The 24,365-nt window shown below is 39.2% G+C and overlaps 1 protein-coding gene across 3 annotated transcripts in view; it reads right to left on the minus strand.

Moving 5' to 3' along the window:
• Positions 1–1,560: 1,560 nt before the first annotated feature.
• Positions 1,561–24,365, minus strand: part of glg1a (golgi glycoprotein 1a) — a 45,232-nt gene continuing 22,427 nt past the window's right edge. Inside the window, exons 10-28 of one of the 3 annotated variants that reach the window (XM_055191850.2) lie at positions 21,707–21,808; positions 21,433–21,586; positions 21,206–21,238; positions 17,252–17,389; positions 17,057–17,143; positions 16,607–16,669; positions 14,598–14,711; positions 14,416–14,504; positions 14,018–14,135; positions 13,393–13,485; positions 11,868–12,005; positions 11,652–11,775; positions 8,492–8,634; positions 7,769–7,870; positions 7,505–7,612; positions 6,175–6,295; positions 5,991–6,097; positions 3,956–4,119; positions 1,561–2,468 (exon numbers count right to left, since the gene is read on the minus strand). In XM_055191850.2, coding sequence (XP_055047825.2) covers positions 2,402–2,468; positions 3,956–4,119; positions 5,991–6,097; positions 6,175–6,295; positions 7,505–7,612; positions 7,769–7,870; positions 8,492–8,634; positions 11,652–11,775; positions 11,868–12,005; positions 13,393–13,485; positions 14,018–14,135; positions 14,416–14,504; positions 14,598–14,711; positions 16,607–16,669; positions 17,057–17,143; positions 17,252–17,389; positions 21,206–21,238; positions 21,433–21,586; positions 21,707–21,808 — 2,065 coding nt within the window. In that variant the 3' untranslated portion in view covers positions 1,561–2,401. Of the gene's footprint in view, positions 2,469–3,955; positions 4,120–5,990; positions 6,098–6,174; positions 6,296–7,504; positions 7,613–7,768; positions 7,871–8,491; positions 8,635–11,651; positions 11,776–11,867; positions 12,006–13,392; positions 13,486–14,017; positions 14,136–14,415; positions 14,505–14,597; positions 14,712–16,606; positions 16,670–17,056; positions 17,144–17,251; positions 17,390–21,193; positions 21,239–21,432; positions 21,587–21,706; positions 21,809–24,365 lie in introns of all 3 variants that reach the window. The other 2 variants (XM_055191849.2, XM_055191851.2) reach the window with 2 other exon arrangements.

Here is a 24,365-nt window from a genome sequence, read left to right on the forward strand (position 1 = left end):
AATAAACAGCTCATGTAATTTAGTTTGACAATCATCAATTGTTAAAGGTAAGGTGTGCAATTTTTAGAAGGATCAAATGACAGAAATGCAACATAACATACATAACTATATTATCAGTGGTGTATAAAGAGCTAACATTATGCACTGTTATGTGTTTATTACCTTAGAATAACATGTTTTATCTACACACACAGAGGGTCCCCTTACATGGAAGTCACCATTTTGTGCCACCACATTTCTACAGAAGCCCTTAATGGATAAACTGCTCTAGAGAGTGCGATTTGTCACTACTATATTTTGTCTTAGACAACAACGTTTGTTCCGTGTCTACTACTGTAGCTTCTCTATGCGTTTCTGTGAACGGTAGACTGAGCCATTGGTTGCAATTCACACTCTCACTGCTAGATGCTGCTAAAATTTACACACTGCACCTTTAATTTCTTAATAAAAAAACCTTAAAAGGTGATGTGTGTAAATTGTAGCGGCATCTAGTGGTCAGATTGTAAATTGCAACCAACAGCTCACCCCTCAATTTCAAAACGCATATGGTTGCCACCACGACAAACATGTCGTCTTCTGAAACAACATAGGGAGGAAACAAGTTCTGTAGGTCAGTTTGTCCATTTAGGGCTACAGAAACATGATGGCAACTTCCATGTAAGGAGACCTGCGGTGTATGTAGATAAAAACGGTTCATTCTAAGGTAATAAAAACAATACAGTTCATTATGTACGGTCGTTATACACCACTGATAAAAAATCATGTATATTATATTGTATTTCAGTCAAAAGATCCTTCTAAAAGTCACACACTGCACCTTTAAAGCAACACTATGTAGTTTCTATGTAAAAATGACTTACAGCTCCCCCATGTGGTTGACAAGTGCAACAGTGCCTGGTATCAGACACTCTTCTGTAGGCATGGGGAAGGGCGGGGCTGTGTGCTCTACCCTCCACCGCCACTTTCAGAGTGTGCTTGTAGCTGCTAGGAGGCTGCTCAGGTTGCAGCAACAGTACAATTTGTCCAGTTAAAAGATGTTCTATCACTGAAATAATTTTAGAGACATTATTTAAAGGTAAAAAAACTACATAGAGCACCTTTTAAAGCAACACTAAGCGAATTCACACGTTTTAGACCATAAAACATTTTTTTGTTACATACAGCAAACATCTCCTCACTATCTGCTTGCTTCCTTTCCGCTGATCAAACTGTAAAAAAAACTAAAACGCGATCTCTGTAGACAGCCCAGGCTTCGCAAACTGCAATAAAAACAAAGTGGCCAAACCCAGCACCACAAAACCATGAAGTGTTCCAGCCAATAAACGACAAAAAGGATTTGGGGGTGGTCGCGTTCATGAAAGCACGGAAGGAAGGGGAAGGAGTTAGCTACGCTCCGTTTGTTTGAAAACAATTCAAACATCAACAAAAAGCGACGTCACACAGATTCGCTTAGAGCGCCTTTAAGGTGCAAATTGTGTGCCAAAAAAATCCCAAAACCCAAATTGTGATTGTTATTCAGTCGTTTATAAGTTAAAGCATGAGGAAAAAATGTACAGCAGATACAAACCATTAGATCAATTTTATTAACAACAATCCAATTCAACTTACAGATCAAAGAAAAGCAAAAGAAAAGTAAAGACAAAAGTAAAGCAGAGTTATTTCATATCTGTATAGTACATTGTTTAATCGGATTTGAGGAAAAATACTTCTCATAATAAATTTGTACACTGAAAGAAAAAAAAATTTATGCCATTTATCATTTTTGTCAGGTTGACTTGACAAACACAAAGCAGTTGTTGTGAATGGGCATGACACACGCATAGAAGTTTCTCTGGTGGTAGTTTAACTAGTCCAAAAAATAGGTTACCGTTTGTCATTGCAAACCTGCACTGCATCAGATTACAGAAACTTTATTTTTCATTCTTATTATTAATACACACTACTCAATGGGTTGTGCGCTTTTATTTATACACAAACAGAAAATTTCTGCGAGGAAGACATTATTTGTGGTCTTTGTCCAATACTAATCTTGTGACTGAAATATGTTTACATCTTAAAATACCAGTTTAAGTCATTTGTACCAACAGGACTACTGTGTACACAAGCACAGTGGATGTCTAAGAAGCAGTTTATGCAGAAAAATAAAAGTGAAGGGGAAAGCTGTACTGATTTATAGCTTTAAATGAGAAACATGAATTAATTCTTCAAAACGGATCTTTGCCAGAAACCCTGATCACAGAGTCAAACAGGAATATAAGAGCATATGAAGTATACAATCACACACACCATGTATGGATCCAAATGAGGATACATTCAATAACACGGGCGAACATGAAACATTTTATGGGCCCAGAAGTAATTTAAGCATACACCAAATTAGTGAATTTGATTGGTATTAATGTTAGTAAAAGAGATTGTATCCTTTCCCGGTCCTGTCTAAGGGCACAAACCATGGCTGATCAAGATTTCTGCAAAGAAAAGAACAACATGTCGAAAGTTAAGGCAGAGTTTGTCATCTTACCCACAAACCTCTGATAAAATATTAACAGCTATTTACAGTACAGATGCCCCGCCCCCTCATAAACGACATCATGAATTATTAATGCACAGCTTGGATGCACGAACACTATAACCAAAGTCCACTTTAATGTCATTTTTTTGTACAAAAGCATACATACAGAGCAATGCAAAAGCCAGATCATTTGGAAAGGCAGAGATGCGGAGGTACAGTGACATTTTTGATTCAATGGTATTAGGAAATCATTGGGGGAAATAATAATAAAAAAGGCATAAATCAAATAAAGAAGAAACTTAGTTGACAATAATCGGATGTGTTTACAGTTCTTAACAGACCAGATTTCTGCGAGATAGTGTTAGTTTGGAAAGAAATAGCTTCAGACTGTAGTAATAATGATCTTTAAAACATTTAAAACCACAGAAAATATAGACCAACTGTAAAGAAAAGCTTACTTCGAAACGGTAACGAAACATGGAGTGTTTAAAACGGACAGTCTGCCTAAAAACGCCCTTATGATGTGATCATGACCTCCAATGATATAAAAGGCATTATGAGAACATACAAGTAAATGAACCTCTGTGATGATAAAGACACCAGTGAATCACAGAGAGCATGAATTTCATTCACAGATATCAAAGTGAAGAGGTCTGATAACATGGCACTATGAAAATGGAGAAAAAATTTGGAGTTGACGCCAAGAAACCATCCTTCAAAACCAATAGACCAACCAAATTAAACCCTTATGAGAAAAAGATTGGTTAAAATGTTCCCAGTTACAAATAGAAAAAGCCCACGATGAAACAACAAAAACACCCCTAAATCAGACACACAAATAAATCCTCTCACTCGGACGGGCAGAAAGGCACAAACGCACATCCATTCAATCATTGTCACTAAGCACATCTTCAGTAACTGGCTGTTTCCTAAACGTGGATGTTAAAATTCGTAACAACCTGCTGCCTGTGCACACATCCTGCGAGCAATAAACAAAAAAATGACACAAAACTCCCAGCTACCTCAATCCAAATCAGCAAAGCGTCAACAATAAATAAAATCATTTAGGGAAAAAGCAAAACAAGTCTTTGTGAGCACACAGATGCGTTCAGCAGAAAGGATGCTCGCCGGGTCCGCAGCAGGAAGATCTATTAGTAGAGAAGCAGGCGATGACGAAGGACAAGCACAGTCAGGGAAAAAACAAATAAGAGTGTGTGTGTGTAGCAATTAAAACTGGGTCCCATTGTGGCCTTCGGCGATACCACGAAAATGCACACACACACAGCACGAGTCTCAACACCCGCCCCCGTCCATCAAGTTCGCTTTATCGCCCCCAGTGTCCTTCCCCGGCCCAGGACGGGGAATGGCGTGTGGGGTGTAATGGGCCGTACGCCCTGCAGGGGGAGCCGTGGCAGCGCCCCTGCGCTTCACCCCCCTTTCTACCTGTCCTTCAACTCCTGCGTCACGCGCTTGGTAATGCGACCGCACAGCAGACCCATGAAGAAAAGCAGGAGCACGCTCATCGCCAGCATGCTTAAGATGTAGGTCTTGGCGGGGGAAGTGAAAACCTGCCCGGCCAGATCAGAGAAACCTTCGGCTGGTGCTACCTATTAAAAAAGATTACAAACACATCAGAAAAATAAGCGTTAAATATCCATACCTGAAACCATCAGCTGGTGCTACCTAATAAAGATAGATTACAAACACATACGAAAAATTAGCGTTAAATATCCGTATCTGAATGTTGATAGCCTGATTATAAAGACATAAAATGCTATGATACAAATACGGCAGAACAAATTAACCAAAAACAGTTAACCAAAATAATAATAATAATAATAATAATAATGAATGTAGTTGACAATTAACTACGGCATTAATTTATCAATTTGTCGACAACAAAACAAATTATGCTGAAAAGCAGAACAAATATTTGTAAATTAAAAAAAAAAAAACTGTATGCCCTAAACGTCCATTTATGAAAAAGTTAGGCAAGAATGGACAAAGAATGTGTGCGAATAGTAAAATTTTCACAATTAGTAAATAAATACTCATGTTTCATAAGAGCAGCAGTTACTGCTTAAAATTAGGGCTGTCAAAAGACTAATCACGATTAATTGCATACAAAATAAAAGATAGTGTTTGCACAATATATTTGTGTGTGTAATTATTATGTTTATATAAATACACACATACACGCATCAATAAGAAATATTGTATTTATGTACATTTTTTTATTTATATAGAATATAAAATACATGGAGATTCAAATCTATATATAAACAGACACACACACATTTTTCTTAAATGCATACAAGCATGTGTGTGTATTTAAATGTATACAAAATAATTACATACAATACACACAAATATTTTATGCAAAAAACAAACTTGTATTTTGCATGCGATTAATCGTGATTAATTGCATACAAAATAAAAGTTAGTGTTTGCATAATATATGTGTGTATTGTGTGTAATTATTTTGCATCTATAAATACACACATACATGTAGAAATGTAAGAAAAAATGTATTTATGTATATTTTTCTAATTATATTAGGGATGCTCCGATATATATCGACCGATCATGCTTGCTATGCTTCTCAATGAATTATGGTGAAATGCCGCAACATCCAAAAGCCAGAGGGCGCTCTGGTGCAAAAACTCAATATGAGCGGCAGACGAAGAACCATAAACATGCAGCTATGACACGCAGCTAATATATTTATATTGCTGTTCTTCAAACCTTTTCAGGTATTTTCATGATAATAAAGAATATGTATTATTATTATGTTTGACGAGCGTTGCTTTTTCCAATGCATGTTATAAACGATTCAAACTAACTAAGTGGGTGTGTATTTAAATATATTCAAAATAATTACACACAGTGCACAAACATATATTATGCAATAACAAACTTGTATTTTGTATGTGATTAATCACGATTAATCGTTTGACAGCCTTAGTCCTAACTCATTCCCCGCCAGCCTTTTTTGAAAAGTTGCCTGCCAGCATTTTTTCGTAATTTTCATAAAATGCCTTTTAGGAAAATTTTCTTCTAAAAATATATAAACATACAAATATATGAAATAAACAGATCCTCTGCTTTCAAACCAACAACAAACAAATAAAACGGGAAAAAAGTTTCTTATTTTATTTTTTTTCTTATAAACTCCTAAATATGGGTATTTTTCTTAAAAAATAAAAAATTTTAAGCAAAAATCTGAAATAATTGCATTTTTGTGAAGGAATTTTGTTAGAGATCAGATTCAGAACGATTATCAAAACATAAACGGAGTGTAAAATTAACACATAATTTTTTGCTTCAGCTTTTTTTATAAATTGGGTGAGAGTGGGTATCTAGTGGATAAAAACTCATCAGGAACACGTTTTTTTCAGTCTTAATTGACGAAATAATCCGTCTTGAGCGGGGAATGAGTTAAAATACGAGAGGCTGAAAAGGTTTTTGCTGTGTTCACCTTGGCAGCGTAGCTCCACATGTCGATTCGGTCCTGTAATCTCTTCTTACACTCGGGTTGTAGTCTCACACGCTTGTCCTGGAGAGCTTCCATTAGACAGGACATCTCTGGACACACCACAGTCATCATTATCTATAAGCTGCTAAACACAGTAAGATCCTCCGTCTGTTTGGAAATTACGTACGTCTGCCTCTGCCTGGTAGGATAGCGGCACACTGGTGTTTAATGTCCAGCGCGCAAGCTGTGTGTAGAACTGGATCCACAAAAATATCGGCTTTACTCTCCTTCAAAATGTTCAAAACTTCCTAGAATGGGAATAAGGCAGATTATTCGTAAGCACTTTTATAGACCGACATCAATGCAACAGTTTCGATTAGCCTGAACACATCAGTGTATCGCATACAAGAAAGTAGAGGTCTTCACGGGTCCTCTTAGATCCGAAACCCAAGGTCCGACACGAGACCCGATCGGGTTCGTGTCTAAAAGTTTCACATGTGCCTCGGACACGTGTCGGGTACAAAAATACCGGAATCGGGTCTCGGGTAATTTAAAATGAATGTGTTTTTGCGGAACGGACCCGAGAAGACCCAAACTATCTTGCGTGTGGGTGTCAATGTCCTTTTTAAACCTCTCATCTGTTTGCCAAGAGCGCGTGGCTGGCGGTAGGTTAATTTTCGTTGAGACAGACATGTCTGTCAATTCGAAATGTACATATTACATTTGCTCTTAACGCTACTACACAATTTAGATATTTGAGGTCTGCGACAAAAACACCACATTGCTTTCAAATTGGTACTTGTTGGTGAGAATATAAGTATGCGCGGTTAGCGACACCGTCTGAACTAAGTCAAAAATTGTAATTGTAACTGGGACGCTCTGCGCATGTGCAATGATGTAGAATTGGCGTAATGACGCAAAAAACGCAAGCTTGTGTTGTTGCAGGAAATCCCATGAAGTAGTTGTTGTGTAAACAGCCCCTTTAGGTACATTCACATTATAAGCGACTTTGTCGCCGTGTGTCGCTCGGCTCTTTCAAAAGAGGCGTTTCTAAATCTGGTTGTCATAAACAAATGAGTACCATCTACTCCAGTAACTGATGCGAGACGGATGGCTTGAACTCCCCTACTTCGTTCTCATTGGTAGTCGCTCCCGAAAGTCGCTCATAATTTGCATAAAGTTAAACATTTCTCAACTTTGTCGCGCGACTGGACACGGCCCAACCAGTTGCCAACGGTCACTGCCGCTCGTGTCGCCGGAAGTCGCCAAGCTTCCATTGAACTCAATAAGATCTGCTCGCTCTGCTAATGCTAGTCTGAATGCAGCTTTAGAGTTTCAAATGAATATTTGCATTAAAATCATAATTTATTTATTCAAGTAGGTAGTTTTCAGCCATAGACCGCAAAGTAGAACGAACTTAACAGCAATAGTCTAGTCTATCGAACAGAAAGTAAACACGCAAGATGCACTGTTAGATTTTCAACTACTCTGTGATTGTTTGCGTGAACATTTCTTACTTTTTTACAGCCTTCGTGAGTTATCTTCAGCAGGTTGACTTTCAGACACTCCTCGACCTGACCCGTCTGCTCCTGCGCCGCGACTTCCTCCGCACAGAGCCGCGGGATCTGCGACACACAAACAAGCTCAGGTTCAGCTTTTAACCAAAGTGACTTAAGTGCATACAAGCTACACATTTTTATCAGTATGCGTGTTTCTAGGAATCAAACCGGTAAGCTTCCATAAAGCTAATGAAGTGATCTGAGCTCAGAAAGTGATGTTACCTCCTCAGTGCATTGCAGCTGAAGCTGCGGGTCGAGTCTGTAGTCCAGCGCAGACTCCTGCAGAATCACACGGATCTGATCTTCACAGTCCGGAGAAAGACGCTGGAGACACAAAAAAATTTTCTTTGAGCGAACAAAACTAAAAGTTCTTGAAAACGTTACAGGTGCATTCACACTGACAAGAATGCTGATCCAGATCAACTGGATTAATAGAGATCTACTGCGTCTTGACTTACTTGCATGAAGTTTAAGAAAGTTAACAAAAAAAAATCAATTATTCATTCTTCTCAGCACTCTTTTTTTTTCTTTTCAGCACTCTTAAAGCCGGGGTGCATGACTTTTGAAAAATCAGCAGTAAGGGTCGTGTCTACTAACCAACATTGTTGCCTGGGTTGCGTACGTGTGGGGCGGGTCTATTTAATGAAGGTCCAGATTTTATTGGGGTGGGGGCGTGTTTGTTTAGGTGATTTCAAATGTCAACATTGGCTTTCAAAAGATAATGCAACCTGCCTTTAAGTGCTTTATTATGCGTTTAGTGGGCCAGTATAAAGTCGTCATCCAAGAGGATGTTTATCATATTATCTTATCTCATTTTATGACTCATACAGCTGGAAAGAAAAGCTGGGTGGGTAAATGACAAAATAAAACTACCTAAAATCCAGTTGCTTTATTGCTTTCGGTGTCAACGTACATTCATACGAAAGCGTTCGGAAGGATACGAACCTGGTCTGCATATTTGAGTTTGAGACAGGAGACGACCTGTCCCTCCAGCTCATTGTCATCCTTGGCCTTGTTCAGAATATTCTGGCAAAATTTAGGGATGTCAGCTTTGCAAGCCTTCCTGAGCACAGGGTTCAGACGATAATCTGAAACAGAGATCAACAGTGTGTAAACTTCTGCAGATGAATTATTCAACACCAGCAAACAATTTGTTTGATTTAAGGGCCATTCACTTTATAACGATAACTATAAAAATATAGGGTAACACTTTACTTGAAGGGGTGTTCATAAGACTGAAATGACACCTTCATAATCTTGACATGACACGTGTCATGAAGATAAAGGAGATTTTATTCACGTTAATGACAATTGTTCGATTATGTAATTTTTTAATGCAAAGATGACATTGTTTGAAATGTCTTTGTTATGACAACTTGACATAAACTAATGCATCATAATTTGTCAATACCAAGACAACATAACTGACCACTTTTTACTAGTGATACAAATTGAATTTGTCATTAAAATGTTATTAAGTGTACATACTCTGTCAACTTGTACTACTGTAGTTGAGGTCAAGAAAAATATTCATGCTGCTGTTATAAAACTATTTGACAGAGTATTAACACTTATTATAAAACGGCTCGTTCTGGTTCTTCATTCTGATTGGTTGAAACGCGTTCTAAGCCGTGATAAAATACCCCGGTAAACCCACGGTTCAGACCGCATTACAAGTATCACTGCGCCACTGTTGCTGCGTACTGATTTATTAAAAAAATAAACACCATAATTTTTTTATTTTTCTACATTTGCACAATTATGGCGATATCCAGATAAATGTCAATAAATATTGTTGAGTCATTTAGTCAATAAAAAGAAAACGTTCTCCGAGTAGTTTTTGTCTTAAATTGACATTTCCGCTATTATCTACTAGATGGCAATCTTACCCAACTTAAACACAGATGCAGTCACTCGGCTCTGAATTTGATCTCTTACAAAAGTTCTTCACAAAAATGGAATTATTTCCGCTTTTAGCTGAAAATTTGAGAGGTGATAACTGATAAGAGAACAAATGAAGGTAGGATGAAACTGTTTTTTTGTTGTTGTTGGAAAGCGGATGGTCTGTTCTTTCATTTGATATTTTATGTTTATTTAAAGAAGATAATTTTTCTGTAAGGCATTCAACTAAAACTGGGTGGCAACTTAAAAAAAACCCACACTGACAGGGAAAGAGTTCAGCATGCTTCCAAGCATATTTGATCATCACTTCAACAGTTGCACGATATAAATGTTAATGTATATTTTAGATGAATGTTGATTTATAAAAATAAACACTACAGTATTTAATTATATTTTCATTGTGTCTTTGCTGCGTCTGTGTTGGTTGGGAACTGCGCTCTGTTTCAGCCACACTTGATTCTGAGGAACTACTTTGTTTGGCGGAAGAGTAATATTTGTACTAATATAATTACAACTTATTTGTGTTTCATTTTGTGAAACCCTGCTATGCATATGAAGTAACCGTTTTATAAACGCAATAAACCCCGCAAAGCAGTGGGGTTACTCCGCTTCGCGTCGTGCCTAACAACGCCCCTTAGCTGTTATAAAATGCACTGGTAACCTACTGCTTCTTGGGGCTTATTGCTTTAATGACATTCAAATGACAGTTTAATTTAATGTTTACCCATAAAGCTAGGTGCTTTCTTAAGTTTGATAATTATTCTGCTATGTCATGTTTATGACAGATTTATGACAAGTTATGATGCATTGGTTTATGTCAAGTTGTCATCATACAGACATTTAAAACAATGTCATCTTTGCATTAAAAATGACATAACTGTACAAATGACACTTAATGGCAGTTGTCATAAATGTGCATAAAATCTCCATGTTCATGACACGTGTCATGTCATGATTATGAAGGTGTTGTGTCAGTCTTATGCACACCCATTTAAGTAAAGTGTTACCAAATATAGTTTTAAAATTGTTTTATATATTAAAGCAACACCATGTAGTTTTTTACCTTTAAATAATGTCTCTAAAATTATTTCAGTGATAGAAGAACTTCTAACTGGACAAATTGTACTGTTGCTGCAACCTGAGCAACATCCTAGCTGCTACAAGCACACTCTGAAAGTGGCGGTGGAGGGTAGAGCACACAGCCCCGCCCCTCCCCTTGCCTGCAAAAGTGTCTGATACCAGGCTCTGTTGCGCTTTTCAACCACATGGGGGAGCTGTAAGTCATTTTTACATGGAAACTACATAGTGTTGCTTTAAAGAGAATAACGGAGTTCACATGGTATGACATGGTGGAGAAAGCTCATTGCGGAGGTCCATAACATAAAATGACCTCAGGTGTCCAGCGCTGATGCAGTTGCTTTGAAATTGACTATGTAATGCTTTTTATTCAACTACATTGACTATGCCAACAGGTAAAATATTAAAATTACACAAACTACTAGATTCACTGTTTACACAAACGTGGCGTATTGAGGACATCTGCTGTTTATAACCGCTGTGTAAATGCGGATATTTATACACTTATTAAAGGGATAGTTCACTTTAAATGAAAATTCTGTCATCATTTATTCATCCTCATGTTGTTCTAAATCTGTATGAATTTCTGAAGATATTTTGAGAAATGATGGTAAACACGCAGTAAATAGTGACCATTGAATTCCATAGTAGGAATAAAAAATATGATGGAATTTAATGGGTGTTGTCACTTGTGTGCTTACAATCATTTATCAAAATATCTTTTATGTTCATCAGAAAAAAATAAATTCATACAGGTGTAAAACAACATGAGGATGAGTAAATGATGACAGAGTTTTCATTTTAAAGTAAAACTATCCATTTAAAGGAAATATGCAATATTAGTTAATGCCATTGAAGGTTAATGATTAGGCAAGTACTGCGCCTTCCAAGCGAATTAGCCTAAAATTGTTTTTGTTATAATGTGAATGACACTTTACACGTGGTTTATTAAATTAGTCTAGCACAAATCTAACTAAATCCTCTTGTTCCCATCAGTCTCGGGTGAAGTTTGCCACCACTTTTTAACACCAACCAACCAACCAACCAACCAAACTGAACTGGTATCAAACAGACTCCGTAAGCATTAAAAGCTTTAATCGAACAGGTTAAGAGTGTGAAGCTGTACCTGTGTTCTGGGTGATCTGCCTTTTGGTAATCATTTGTTTGCATTTCGGGTCCATTAGTTCACTGTTTTTGTTTTGTTTGAGACACTGCAACATGTTCTTAGAATCGGTCTCAGTGCAGAAGCGCTGTTGGAGATTACAGAAGATGCACATTAAAACAATTAACCAAAAATGATATCCATAAAGTATCTTATAATGGTTTATAATTCAACACACACCCTGATCATCTGCTTGCAAACTCTCATGAGCTGAAAGTCCAGTTCTGGATCCATCATTTCTTGTTCCTGTAGTCTGAAGACTTTCTGGTGACAGTGTGGATTCAACAACTTCTTGTTCTCCTTCAGACATTCGATGACCTTTATACAAACACACACGCAACAATTTTACACATGTCAAGTTGAGGAACAGGCTTGAACAGGTTTCATATTTTGAGTTCCTTTTTTACACAGTTTTCTGAGTATTATATTACATAACATTTATGCAAATGGGAGATCTTATTTCATCCAATTTGACTTACAAGGTATACATTTTTATCAATATATGTGTTCCCATGACCTTTAGCGCTGCTAGCGCAATAATCTACCGCTGAGCTATAGACTATAGGGGTGGGTGATAAACCAGTAGACATGATGAACCGGTAGAAATTTGTCAACCGGTAGAGATTTTTGGACTATCGTCTATATCGAGGTTACGCGCCTTTTGTGCGCGTGGTCATGAAAATGTAACGTTTGTACACGTATTTAAGTTATTTTTAGCCATTGAAACACAAATAGATCTCTATGCGTATGCTGTTTCTGTGTGTGAGGAGCGCGATAGTCACATTTTTCCCGCTTTATTGGCCTTTAATACATACATGCATCAAAATTCCCATCGTTGCAACTTGTATCCTCATAAACACGACCATTTAGGGCTTAAGAGAAAGTGAACAGCTATAAGAGAAAACGCATGTTTAACATACAGTAGGGTCCGGACTTTGCTCTTAAAGGGGAAGTTACCTAATTTTGCTCCTGTCTGTTACTCATGTTTATGAAACTCCATTGAGAGAAAATCTCACTGCTCTTAACTAAATCACTTTTCTACCTTAAATAAGAAATATATATACATACATAATTATTTATTATCATTCCTTTATCATTGACTGTTTATCATCAGAGAGCTTGAGTTTTGTTTGTTTTATCTTCTTTTTATGCTTGTATAAAGTTTTTGTGAGAATTATGAACATTTCTATGGTATTAAAGATTTTAATGACAGAAAAGCCTTATTAAAATATAAAAAACTTGACCGTGACTACTCTACATTTAGTTATCAAGATGAATCCTATCGTGAAAAGATTTTGGTCATATCGCCCACCCCTAATAGACTATAAACATTTCTTCACATGAACTTCATTCACACAACATTTTGGTCCCAAAAAAAGTCTGTAAAATTGTCAGACATCCCGTAAATGTTCTGGGATCGTCCCCATAAAGAGGGAATTAAATAAAGATTCACAATGAGAAACGTCTGCAAACTAGACTGAAGCTCGGCCTTTACATAATTGATCAAAAGCAGTACATGACAACCAAGTAATTTTTTATGCATAAGAATATATTAGAGCATTTTGAATGAGCTAGTAGACCAAACGGAGTTAAAACTACCAATACAAAATATACGATGGTATAGGGATGTGTGTTTCATTCAAAGTACTGATTTCTTTGTCAATATCCCTGTCAGTGTCATATGAATAGAGGCGTGTAGGGTTACCTGAGCATTTCCAAACACTACATTCTGACAGTGCTGTTTGATGTCTTGTCGACAGCTCTCGTACAGCTCCGGCTCCAGGCGGATGTCCTCAGACTGCATGACACGAGAGCGACAGATATGAGCTTATCTACCATAGTGCAGTACATGTTTACTCAAGCCTTATATTTACCTATTGCATGCTTTGACAATAGTGTACTTATTAAATATGGTTCATGAAAAAACATTGCGTTATAGATGTTAATGTATTTAAGTATTAAAGATAAAAAACAACTTGTTTTTATGAAATGTAGTTGATGAAGTAGTGGTAAAGTTAATAAAAGTACATCATAAAAGTACAGATACTGAAGTGAAGTAAAATACTCGAGTACTTTACACCTCGGCATACAACAACAGTGTAGTGTGTGCATGTGAAGTGGCTTAAATTTCGCTCTTCACAGAAAGCTATCCTAAGACTTTACAGCACACAAGTGCTGTAAATTAAATGATCTCGCATAGCTCTGGAACTACACCCATGTCATATTTTTGGGGTTAAGTGTTATTTTTGAACTGTGAAGCTATATAAAGTTTTCATTGCAAGATTAGTTGAAAGATGAATTGAGATGGAGAAATGAAAATTGACACTGACCATCTCCAGTTCCTCAACTCGGAGTTGTTTTCGGCATTTCAAGGAAACTCGCTGCTCTTTGACGTCCTGTAAAGTGTCGTTCCTCACTGTGGTGCTGAGACAGACCACCACATCCACCCTGAGAAGAAACAACATCATCCGCCCAAACCTTAACAACTGACTTTGTTTTACAGGAATGCAAGTTTGACATAATGCGACTTCAACTCATGTTAGGATCAACAGATAAAGTAACCTGCAATTTTATGCTTTAAACGTAGATGGTGATAGAGAGGCAACAATTATGGTTTGAAACTGAGATGCTTCAAATATTTGGATTTCCTTCGTAATTTAGATAAGATCCAAGTTTTATGGAGCTTTGCTCCGTGTTGACAAATGAACGGCTATAACTTTGCTCTCACTTCTTTTTGATGTTGGGACACAGTTTGAGCACGTCCTCCTTGCACGCCATCTTGAACTTGTACGAGAAGCGGAAGTCTTTCATCTGGATCTGAGGATAAGTATGGTCGAGTTAAAAACCAAAACAAAAGAAAGTAAAGCAGTAACGAAAAATAAAGAAGAAGAGTGTGATCAGCAGATGTACCAGTTGGAAGTGTGTGACTCCGACTGCACATTTCTCATTCATTTCCTTCTGGTGCTTGTTGGCAACAAGACACTCCATAAGATCTCCTGTGTCTATCTGGTTATCAGCCACCTCCTATCAGACAGAGATAGAGAGAGAGCGAGAGAGCACAAGAGAGCGAGAAATAGAGAAAGAGAGAGTGCGTGTGAGAGAAAGAGAGAGCGAGAGAGCAAGTGAGAACCGAGAGAGAGAGCAAGAGAGAGAGAGAGAGCAAGCGAGCACCAAGAGAGCGAGCAAGAGAAGAGCGAGCGAGAGCAAGAGAGCGAGAGCAAGCGAGAACCAGGAGAGTGAGAGAAAGAGCGAGAGGAAGAGAGCGAGCAAGAGAGAACGAGCGAGCGAGCACCAAGAGAGCGAGAGAAAGAGCGAGAGAGAGAGAGAGAGAGAGAGAGAACCAAGACAGTGAGAGAAAGAGAGAGTGCGTGTGAGAGAGAGAGTGAGAGAGCAAGAGCATGAGCGAGGGAGCAAGTGAGAACCAAGAGCGAGCGAGAACCAAGAGACCGAGAGAAAGGGAGCGAGCGAGAGAAAGAGAGCGAGCGAGCCAAAGAGAGCGAGCGAGAGAGAGAGAGCGCGAGAGAGAGATAGCGAAAGAGAGCAAGCGAGAGAGAGAGAGCGAGAGAAAGAGAGCGAGAGCAAGAGAGCGAGAGCAAGAGAGCGAGAGCAAGCGAGAACCAGGAGAGCGAAAGAAAGATCGAGAGAGAGAAAGAGCGAGAGAGACAGCAAGCGAGAACCAGGAGAGCGAGGGAAAGAGAGCAAGAGAAAAAGAGAGAGCGAGAGAGAACCAAGAGAGCGAGAGGAAGAGAGCAAGAGAGAGCGAGCGAGTCAGCCCAGAGAGAGCGAGTGAGCGAGCACCAAGAGAACGAGAGAAAGAGAGAGTGAGAGAAAGAGCGAGAGAGAACCAAGACAGTGAGAGAAGAAGAGAGAGAGCAAGCGAGAACCAGAAGAGCGAGGGAAAGAGAGCAAGAGAAAAAGAGAGAGCGAGAGGAAGAGAGCGAGAGCAAGAGAGAGAGAGCGAGCGAGCACAGAGAGAGCGAGCACCAAGAGAGCGAGCGAGCAAGCACCAAGAGAGACGAGCGAGCAAGCACCAAGAGAGACGAGCGAGCAAGCACCAAGAGAGCGAGAGAAAGAGCAAGAGAGAACCAGGAGAGCGAGAGAAAGAGCGAGAGAGAGAGCAAGCGAGAACCAGAAGAGCGAGAGAGAGAGCAAGCGAGAACCAGAAGAGCGAGAGAAAGAGAGCAAGAGGAAGAGAGCGAGAGCAAGAGAGAGAGAGCGAGCGAGCGAGCGAGCACCAAGAGAGCGAGAGAAAGAGTGAGAGATAGAGAGAACCAAGACAGTGAGAGAAAGAGTGAGAGAAAGAGCGAGAGAGAGAGCAAGCGAGAACCAGGAGAGCGAGGGAAAGAGAGCAAGAGAAAAAGAGAGAGCGAGAGAGAACCAAGAGAGCGAGCACAGAGAGAGCGAGCGAGCACAGAGAGAGCGAGCGAGCACCAAGAGAGAGAGAGAAAGAGCGAGAGAGAGAACCAAGACAGTGAGAGAAAGAGAGAGAGCGAGAGAACGAGAATAAGAGCAAGTGAGAGCAAGTAGGCAAGTGAGAACCAAGAGAGCCAGGGAGAGAAAGTGAGAGAAAAAGAGAGAGAGAGTGAGAATAAGAGAAACACAGAAACAGTGAGCCTGTGAACGCGTGGCTTATCAAGAGTAAAAATCCAAGCCCCATTGACCCCCATAGCATTTTTTCCCTACTATGGAAGCCAGTGGGGCTTCTGATCGGTTTGGTTACATTCCTCAAAGTATCTTTCTTCATGTTCATTAAAACAAAGAAATCTATACAGGTTTGTAACAACATGAGAGTGAGAAAATGATGACAGAATTTTTATTTTTGGGTGAACGGTCCCTTTAATTGATGTTTATAATGTTAATATATTATGATATATTATAATGTTAGTATAAAACGCTTTAAAAACCAACACATGACTTACATGACAGTAGGACTGAATGACGGGCTCACAGGCACGAATCAACAGAGCTTCAATCTGAATGTCCTGAAAAACCAGACACACAAACAGTAAAGATTATCTCACACAAGCCACCAAACCAAGACATTGGCTCAACACTGAAAGGGGTCGCACACCGGACGAGAAGCACAGCGCCGCGCCATGAATCTAAAACGGAACGCATTATTTTCTATGAATGTATGCACACTATCCCACTCACACAGTTTAACATCGATAGCGATGAACATTGGCTGTTAACGTATATTTTGCATTTTGAAGTAAATGCTATCTGACTAAGTTCGCGTAATTTAATGTGCACTTCTGGTGAACGATACCTCAGAGTTGTCCTAGATGCGGCGCAGCGTTTCTCGTACGTTGTGCGACCCCCTTGAGGCTTTTCAAATTAGGTAAAAAAACTAAATCCTTTTTTTATACCTCCGATTCCAGTTCTGTGAGGTTTCCGACCACATCCCGGCAGGCAGAGACCAAATCATCTAAATGATCCTGCAAACACTCCAATTCCTGCCAAACACACAAACATTGAGCAATGCGTGTCTTACGTCTGCAAAGACGTGCATGAAGTTCAAACATTTAAGCAATGCGTTTCCAGAGCTACAACCACATACTGACCTGACCGGCTTCCGTCTTTTCACTGCACCACTTTCCGAGGTCCGTCATGCATCGCTGCTGCAGTTCGGGATCCAGTTTCACGTCCAGCGCCCTCTGGTGAAGGATCCTCTGAACTTCCGTTTTACAGTCCCGAGATAACTACATATTCATTCTAAAGTGTTAGTACACCTTTATAAACACTCATATGAAGAACACAGACCCACAACCATGCAGTCAAACACAAACTCACAAACTTCTACAACTCTATTCAAACAAATAAGCAACTAACGAACAGCAACCCGTGTCATCAATTTTGATATAGATTATGTAAATTAGCCTCTTCAATTACTCCCCGAAACCCAAATCATTTGATCATATTAAACACTCCATTTATAACCCAAAACCATGAATTTATGTGATTGTAAGTCGTTTAAAGAGAGAAAGACTGATTTGACTTGCTAATTTGCTTTACACATGCATCTTTAAGGCATGTTTACTATAAAGGGTGAACGTCACCAAGCCTGTCAAGAACACGTTTAGGTCAAATATCACTCCAAAATACAAATAAAGAAATATTTAACAAAGAAAAATGCTAATAGTATATTATTATGAATTCATACATTTTATTATTAATAGTCAGTGGTGGCCATTGACAACTTTTTTTGAGGGCGCACAATGTGAAGCTCTTCACAACCAAGGGGCAACCTTTCGCTCTCTCTGATGAAGCCAATACGGAAGCGACTTAAACTGCAATTCATCGACTGGCCACTAGAGGCTGGCTCCAAAAGACAGACAATTCCCATAAACCCCCATGTGTAAAAGGCCAACCTTACAGTAAAAAATTATATGTTAACAGCCTGGTACAAAAATAGTTTTTGGTCTGTATTCATGAATATCAGCTGACATCACTCACATCTCAAACTTGTCTTCTGCCATTTTGAGTACCCAAAGTGGTCGCAAAAGAACCAGAAGCTATGCCTAGCTACGCTGTTTTTACAACAGCAATGGTGTATTCCCACCAGCCGCAGTAGAGGCGGCAAAAATGCGCTATGCGAGCGTAGTTGGACGCTTAAACATTTGAGTTCACTCACTTCATTCGCGTGTGAAATTGTAGTCATTCGAGTCATGGGAGGAGCTTCTGAGACTCCGCCACTCCGCTTGTTTCCTGTAAGCACGTCACTACTACAGCAAGGTCCTGATTGGTTAACGAGGCGCAGAAATCCGCCACGTAAACTGTCTCTACACGTGAACTCGAGCATTGAGAACATTGTTTGTGTACATAGAGTTTACTAAAGGGAAGGTTTTGAGCGGCTGACTTTAGTTGTTTTGGTGTCCGCTCGACGCCATCTTGCCGGTCTAGATGTATCGATCTCCGAATGCGACGTAAGGAGGGAGGAGAGTAAAGATGGATAGCTCCTAAAGAATAGTACCATATAAATGCACGGATAATTCGTTGTTTTGTCACAAGTGAAAAACAATATTGACCTTCTAGTTCAAAAAGTAGCCTCATATGAGATTCATTCATTCGGATTCGGAAATCGGTTCTTTACGTCTGGCAGAGATGACGAGCGGACACCATAACAGCCAAAGTCAGTTGTTCAAAACCTTTCTTTTTAGTAAACTCTGTGTACACAAACAATGTTCTCAATGCTCGCGTTCATGTGTGGAGATCCAGGTGACACCTGGAGCAAAGTTTGATGTTGTGTTGTGCCGCCTTAGTGTTGTAAAAATAGTAGTAGTTCGGTAGCAGCAGACAACGGCTGGAACAACGAGTCAAGGATCGAGTAGGCATCACACCCTAACCAAGATATTTTTTTTAAAGTAGCGTTTCTTTTCATGACAGTCGAGGTGCAAAATGTTGTCTTTCGGAGCCATTTCCCGTAAGAATTATAGACAGTAAAAGATACAGGGTTCCCACACCTTAGTTAACTTCAAATTCAAGGACCTTTCAAGGACGTTCCAGGTCCAATACCCTCAAATTCAAGGACTAAATGTGAGGACACATTTTAAGTGATAGCAAGGTTACATCGTGTATTTTTTAAGATACATTGTTACAGTTCCGTTTCGAGGGAACTCACGCTGCGTCACTGCGGTGACACTTTGCGGACGCCTCCAGGGGTAAGTGCGTCTGATTGTGTATATAAAATTCAACCAATGGTGAGGTTTAACGACAAAGACAGGGTGATGCTGGAGCCAGGAAGTATATCGCTATCTGAAATATTGCCAAAGACAGCATTACAGGGACGCAGGAAAAATGGCAAGGGAGGCGCAGCGTCACGTTCCCTTCTAAGAAAACTTCCCAGGGCCTTGATTTTCCCCCTCCAGATTCCCAAACTTTCAAGGATTTTAAGGACCCGTGGGAACCCTGCAGATAAGAAATTCGTAAGTCGTAGCAAGCCAATGCTTGTCAGTAGCCTACTGATACTTATTATGTACTCAAGATGGCAGCAGGCAACTGGAATGACGTAAAAGGTCACATGACTGATATTCATCAATAGCCAAGAATTGTTTTAACTCATCCGTTTAAATGATATTAAAGCCTTAAAGTTTTGCACAATTAAGGGCGTGGCCACTCGAGTGACTGTAGAACAGCCACTGCTGTCACTATGCTCTGCTAGAGTCGACCTAAGAGGGTGTGGTTTCAGCAACAAGTCACCTCAGCTTCACCCACGTCCCACCTTTTTACCCATTTTCAGTTATCCGCGAGTGATGCAGTGACGTGCGCCCAAGATGACGACGGCAGACACCGCCTACTTTAAGATTCAAGAACAATGTTCAGAAACCTATGGGTGACGTCACGGACACAACGTCCATCTTTATATACAGACTATGGTCACAGCATGCATGTAGCCCATCATGCATGGCTGGTCATGTCAAAATATGTGTTCGGCATGTCAAGTGAAGCTATGTGCATCACGTGTCTTGTCTTGTCAAAATACGTGTCTGCCGCAGACGCTTCGACAGGGTTTACGATAAAAAAAAGACGCTCACGTTTGCCAAATACTCGCTTAATGTCATGTAAAATCAGAGTTTAGTGTTAAGTTAGTGTCTTGCCAGATTTTTTATTGAACGTAAGTGTCTCTTTAATCATAAAGCCTCTCGACGTGTGCAGCAGGCACGCATCCCGACACGAAGCACGATGCACATGGTTCACATGTAGCAACGGACACATATTTTAAAATTCAGGTAATATCATTATCTCATTTTTGACAAAGGCGAGTTTAGCAGCAGTTTTTGTAGTTTTCACTCGAACTACAGGACCGCGACCCGATGGTTGGAAACTTCTTTAGTGCAGTTTTGGCCGATAGAGGGCTACAAAGCGAATGTGAAAGTGACGTTCACCCTGTTTCGAGTGGATGAACGACTGAAACTTTTTTGGAAACGTTATTTTAAGGTAAAAAACTTTTTAAAATATTTTAAATATGAAGTCTCTTATGAGTTTTGGTCTCTATTTTTAAATTATTATTATTACTTAACATTTTTACCAAATTTACTGTCTGTTCCACAATGTGTTTTTTGTACGAAAGCTTTGCGAAACTTAAATTGAACGACAGTTGTGTCTTTCCATTGCATTTGTTTCCAAATTCCCATGGCCATAATCCATTCACATATTTTGTTACTCATAACGATTGGCATTAGATTCTCATTACATTAATACAGTATAACAAATCAACCCTGTCCAGACACAACAAATACTACTTTACAGAATACTATTTAAATACAGTAGGGACAAAAAGAACAATGAATTTTTTACATTATGGTATTTAGTGGTTTCATATAACCAAGAAGTCAAAGGTAGTTTTGCAATTGTTAGTTATGCTTAATTGTCATTAAATACTAAACATAAACATCCTTTATGCCAATCCTGTTTCCTCCTTTTGGTTTAGGGTAAAAAGTGACTCAAGAGTGTTCTTGACAGGTCTCGTGAGATTCGCTCCCTTAAGAAACCGGAGGAATACTTACATTCAAACTTACTTTGGCATTTACGTCAGAGCTTTCTGATGAACCCTGCGGTTACATTCAGGAAGTCTCAGATAAGCTACTGTTTCAGTTAGTTATGGCCTTAAACATTTTTCACTGGATCGGATAACACAATATAGCTACTGTATGACAAATTTCTTCCAATATTTCCTTAATCACAATTCAAAGTTTACTGTACAGACTGTTATACCGGTTCAGCATATTTCAGTAAACGCACGTACCCGTCGTCCCTGCATCTCAGTGCGGTAAGCGTGGCGGTACAGACAGGAGAAAACCGCCCCGGGTGGCATGAACTCGCTGGTCTCGTTCCAGCCGTGAGTGTGACAAATGCGGGCGGCATCATTCTGACACTTTTTATACAGGATGGGGTCCAGCCTGTATAGAGAATTATGGGATATTATCTGATCCAACATTACCTCGCTTAAATCCAGCAGTCTATCTGAATGTTAGGTAAGGTCTTTGGTTGTTAAAGGTTAAACAGTAATTTTCACTCACCTCCAGTCTCTGGATATGAAGTATTGCAGCTCAAGTAATCTCTGTTCACAAGCTTCAACCATTTTATCAGTGTACAGATGCTCCATAAGACAGGACAGGATCCTATAAACACACACAAACACAGCATTACTTTCACTTTCATCCTACAATAAACATCTCATTTTGTTTACAATTTACAGGTATCACACGCAAAAACACTGTAGATCACCGATTAGTCTGAGAGAATCGTCATCAGCGTCATCGCTAATAGCTTTAGTGCTAGCTTGCGCTGTCTCGAGCAAACATGTTGTCATCTGTGCTCTGCTATAAGTTCCCAAACTCCCTTTTAGCGATGAAAAACATCCAGAGGTTGAGAACCAGAAACACCACAACAGTTTTTTTCCATACTTGCAGTTTGTGGCGGCACATTCGCGACATGCACGTCCGCATTATATATGCTTAAAGCAACTTCATTGAGGCTCAGCAGAGCGCCGTCGACAAACGCTGCAGGTGTTTGTACAGAAACTGTCATGTGATACAGAGGTAGTGATAAACACGATGTGCAAACATCTATTAGTGGTGGCCAATTTTAATTTTGTGGTGGACTGAGAAATAAATAAATGGGAATGAACAACAACGCACTCACTTGTATGATGTCACAGCAGTATGCAGCGCAAATATATAACGGAACGGCTATAATCCCTCCCACTGCGAAGTGATACTAAACTCGATGGAAAAGCTAACCACGCCAAAAGTGAGGTGAGCTGACCCGACCCAAACTAAACTAAACAGTGGGGTACTATGCAATAGAAAAGCACCATTAGGCTTTCTGTGAGGTTATAGTAGTCGATATCGCATTATAACACGTCAGGTGACCTGTAAATGTGCATAAAACAGTTTCCAATACAGTTTTGCAATATATTCCTTTTTCAAATATCCTGAAAAACCACCTCATGTGAGCATAAAACTTGTGGGATATATCGCAAAATTGATGTTTACAATTTGCACTTTTAAGTAATGGAACCGCAACCACTGTAGCCGTTTCGACAGCACCAGAGTGCTGAAGTTGACATTTGTCAAGATTTTATTTTTTATCTCCCTGCACATTAAACTAGGACAGATGAACTTTTAAAAGAAATCGCCACATGCAATGTTTGTCTTTCATCTACAGAAATGAATCTCACTGAAACATGCAAACAGGTTTTGAAAGCCCACAACGCAATATATGCTTATTCTAAAACTGGTTTGGTCAGAGTGAACACAAATGCCGGCATTGTTCTCATTACAAATATGAGAAACCTCGCCAACATTGTTAAAGGCAATATTTACTCATCCTAAGAAGTATTGGAACTGAAAATACTCATACAAAAAAAAAAAATCTGATTCTGCCTGTGGAATTTATGTGTTCCCTATATTGATGGCTAACAACCAATATATCCCACTACACAACAATACACTATCAGTGCACTAATCCTCACAGTCTGAATCAAAACGGTGGTGGGCCGAATAAGGTCTATTATTATCAGATAAAGGTAAATTATGAGGACCATTGAGGGCAGTGTTTAGGAAATAACAACCTGTTTTCATTCATTCTTATGAAAGGAAGGTCAATGCTTGCCTATACCTAAACTCTCTTTCTCCCTCTCTTTCAATTTTAATTTAAAGGAACTTTATTGGCATGATGGTGTCACTTACACTCGAGTACTTGAACGTGGCATCGATGATCGATCACAAAAACGATTTATTTATTTATTGTGGTTATGGTGACATTTGGATGTCTGGTTAGCGTTACAAGCGCATGTGGTTTTAAAGACTGGGTCTGGAGATGCGTGTTTGACGTCGTGTCAAGCTACGTAGACCGGTGTATGACATCAGTAACATTACCAAGCATGATTCAAAAACAAACAGATCATTTGCGCATTTTCATTACAAATATCTAAAAATTCTTAAATCATGATGCATTTTTTTGATGAGCAAAATGACCCAAGAAAAGTTTCGTTTTTAGACAAAAAATTATACAATTTAAAGGTGCTCTAAGCGAATTCACGCGTTTTAGACCATAAAATTTTTTTTTGTTACATACAGCAAAGATCTCCTCACTATCTGCTTGCTGCCTGTCCGCTGATCAACCTGTAAAAGACGCGATCTCTGTAGACAGCCCAGTCTCCACAAACTGCAATAACAACAAAGTGGCCAAACCTAGCACCACGAAACATAAAGTGTTCCAGCCAATAAACGACAAGAAGGATTTGGGGGTGGGGGTTGGGTGCGTCCATGAAAGCATGGACGGGAGGGGGAGGAGTTAGCTACGCTCCGTTTGTTAGAAACAGTTCAAACGTCAACAAAACGTGATGTCACACAGATTCGCTTAGAGCGCCTTTAACTGAATTTGTGCTTAAAACAAGCAAAATTATCTGCCAATGAGGTGAGAATTTTTTTCTTTAAGTGTTAAGAAAAACGTAAACTTATTTTTAGATTTTCTTACCCCATTGGCAGATATTTTTGCTTGTTTTAAGTAAAAATTAAACTTAAATTGTATATTATTTGTGTAAAAAAGAAACTTATTTTCTTAGGTCATTTTGCTCATCAAGAAAAAGCATCTTGATTTAAGAATTTTTAGATATTTGTACTGAAAACAAGACAAAAACACTCATTTTTGTCTTGTTTTCAGTAAAAATAT

Source organism: Misgurnus anguillicaudatus, chromosome 6, assembly GCF_027580225.2.
Source record: "Misgurnus anguillicaudatus chromosome 6, ASM2758022v2, whole genome shotgun sequence".
NCBI lineage: Eukaryota > Metazoa > Chordata > Actinopteri > Cypriniformes > Cobitidae > Misgurnus > Misgurnus anguillicaudatus.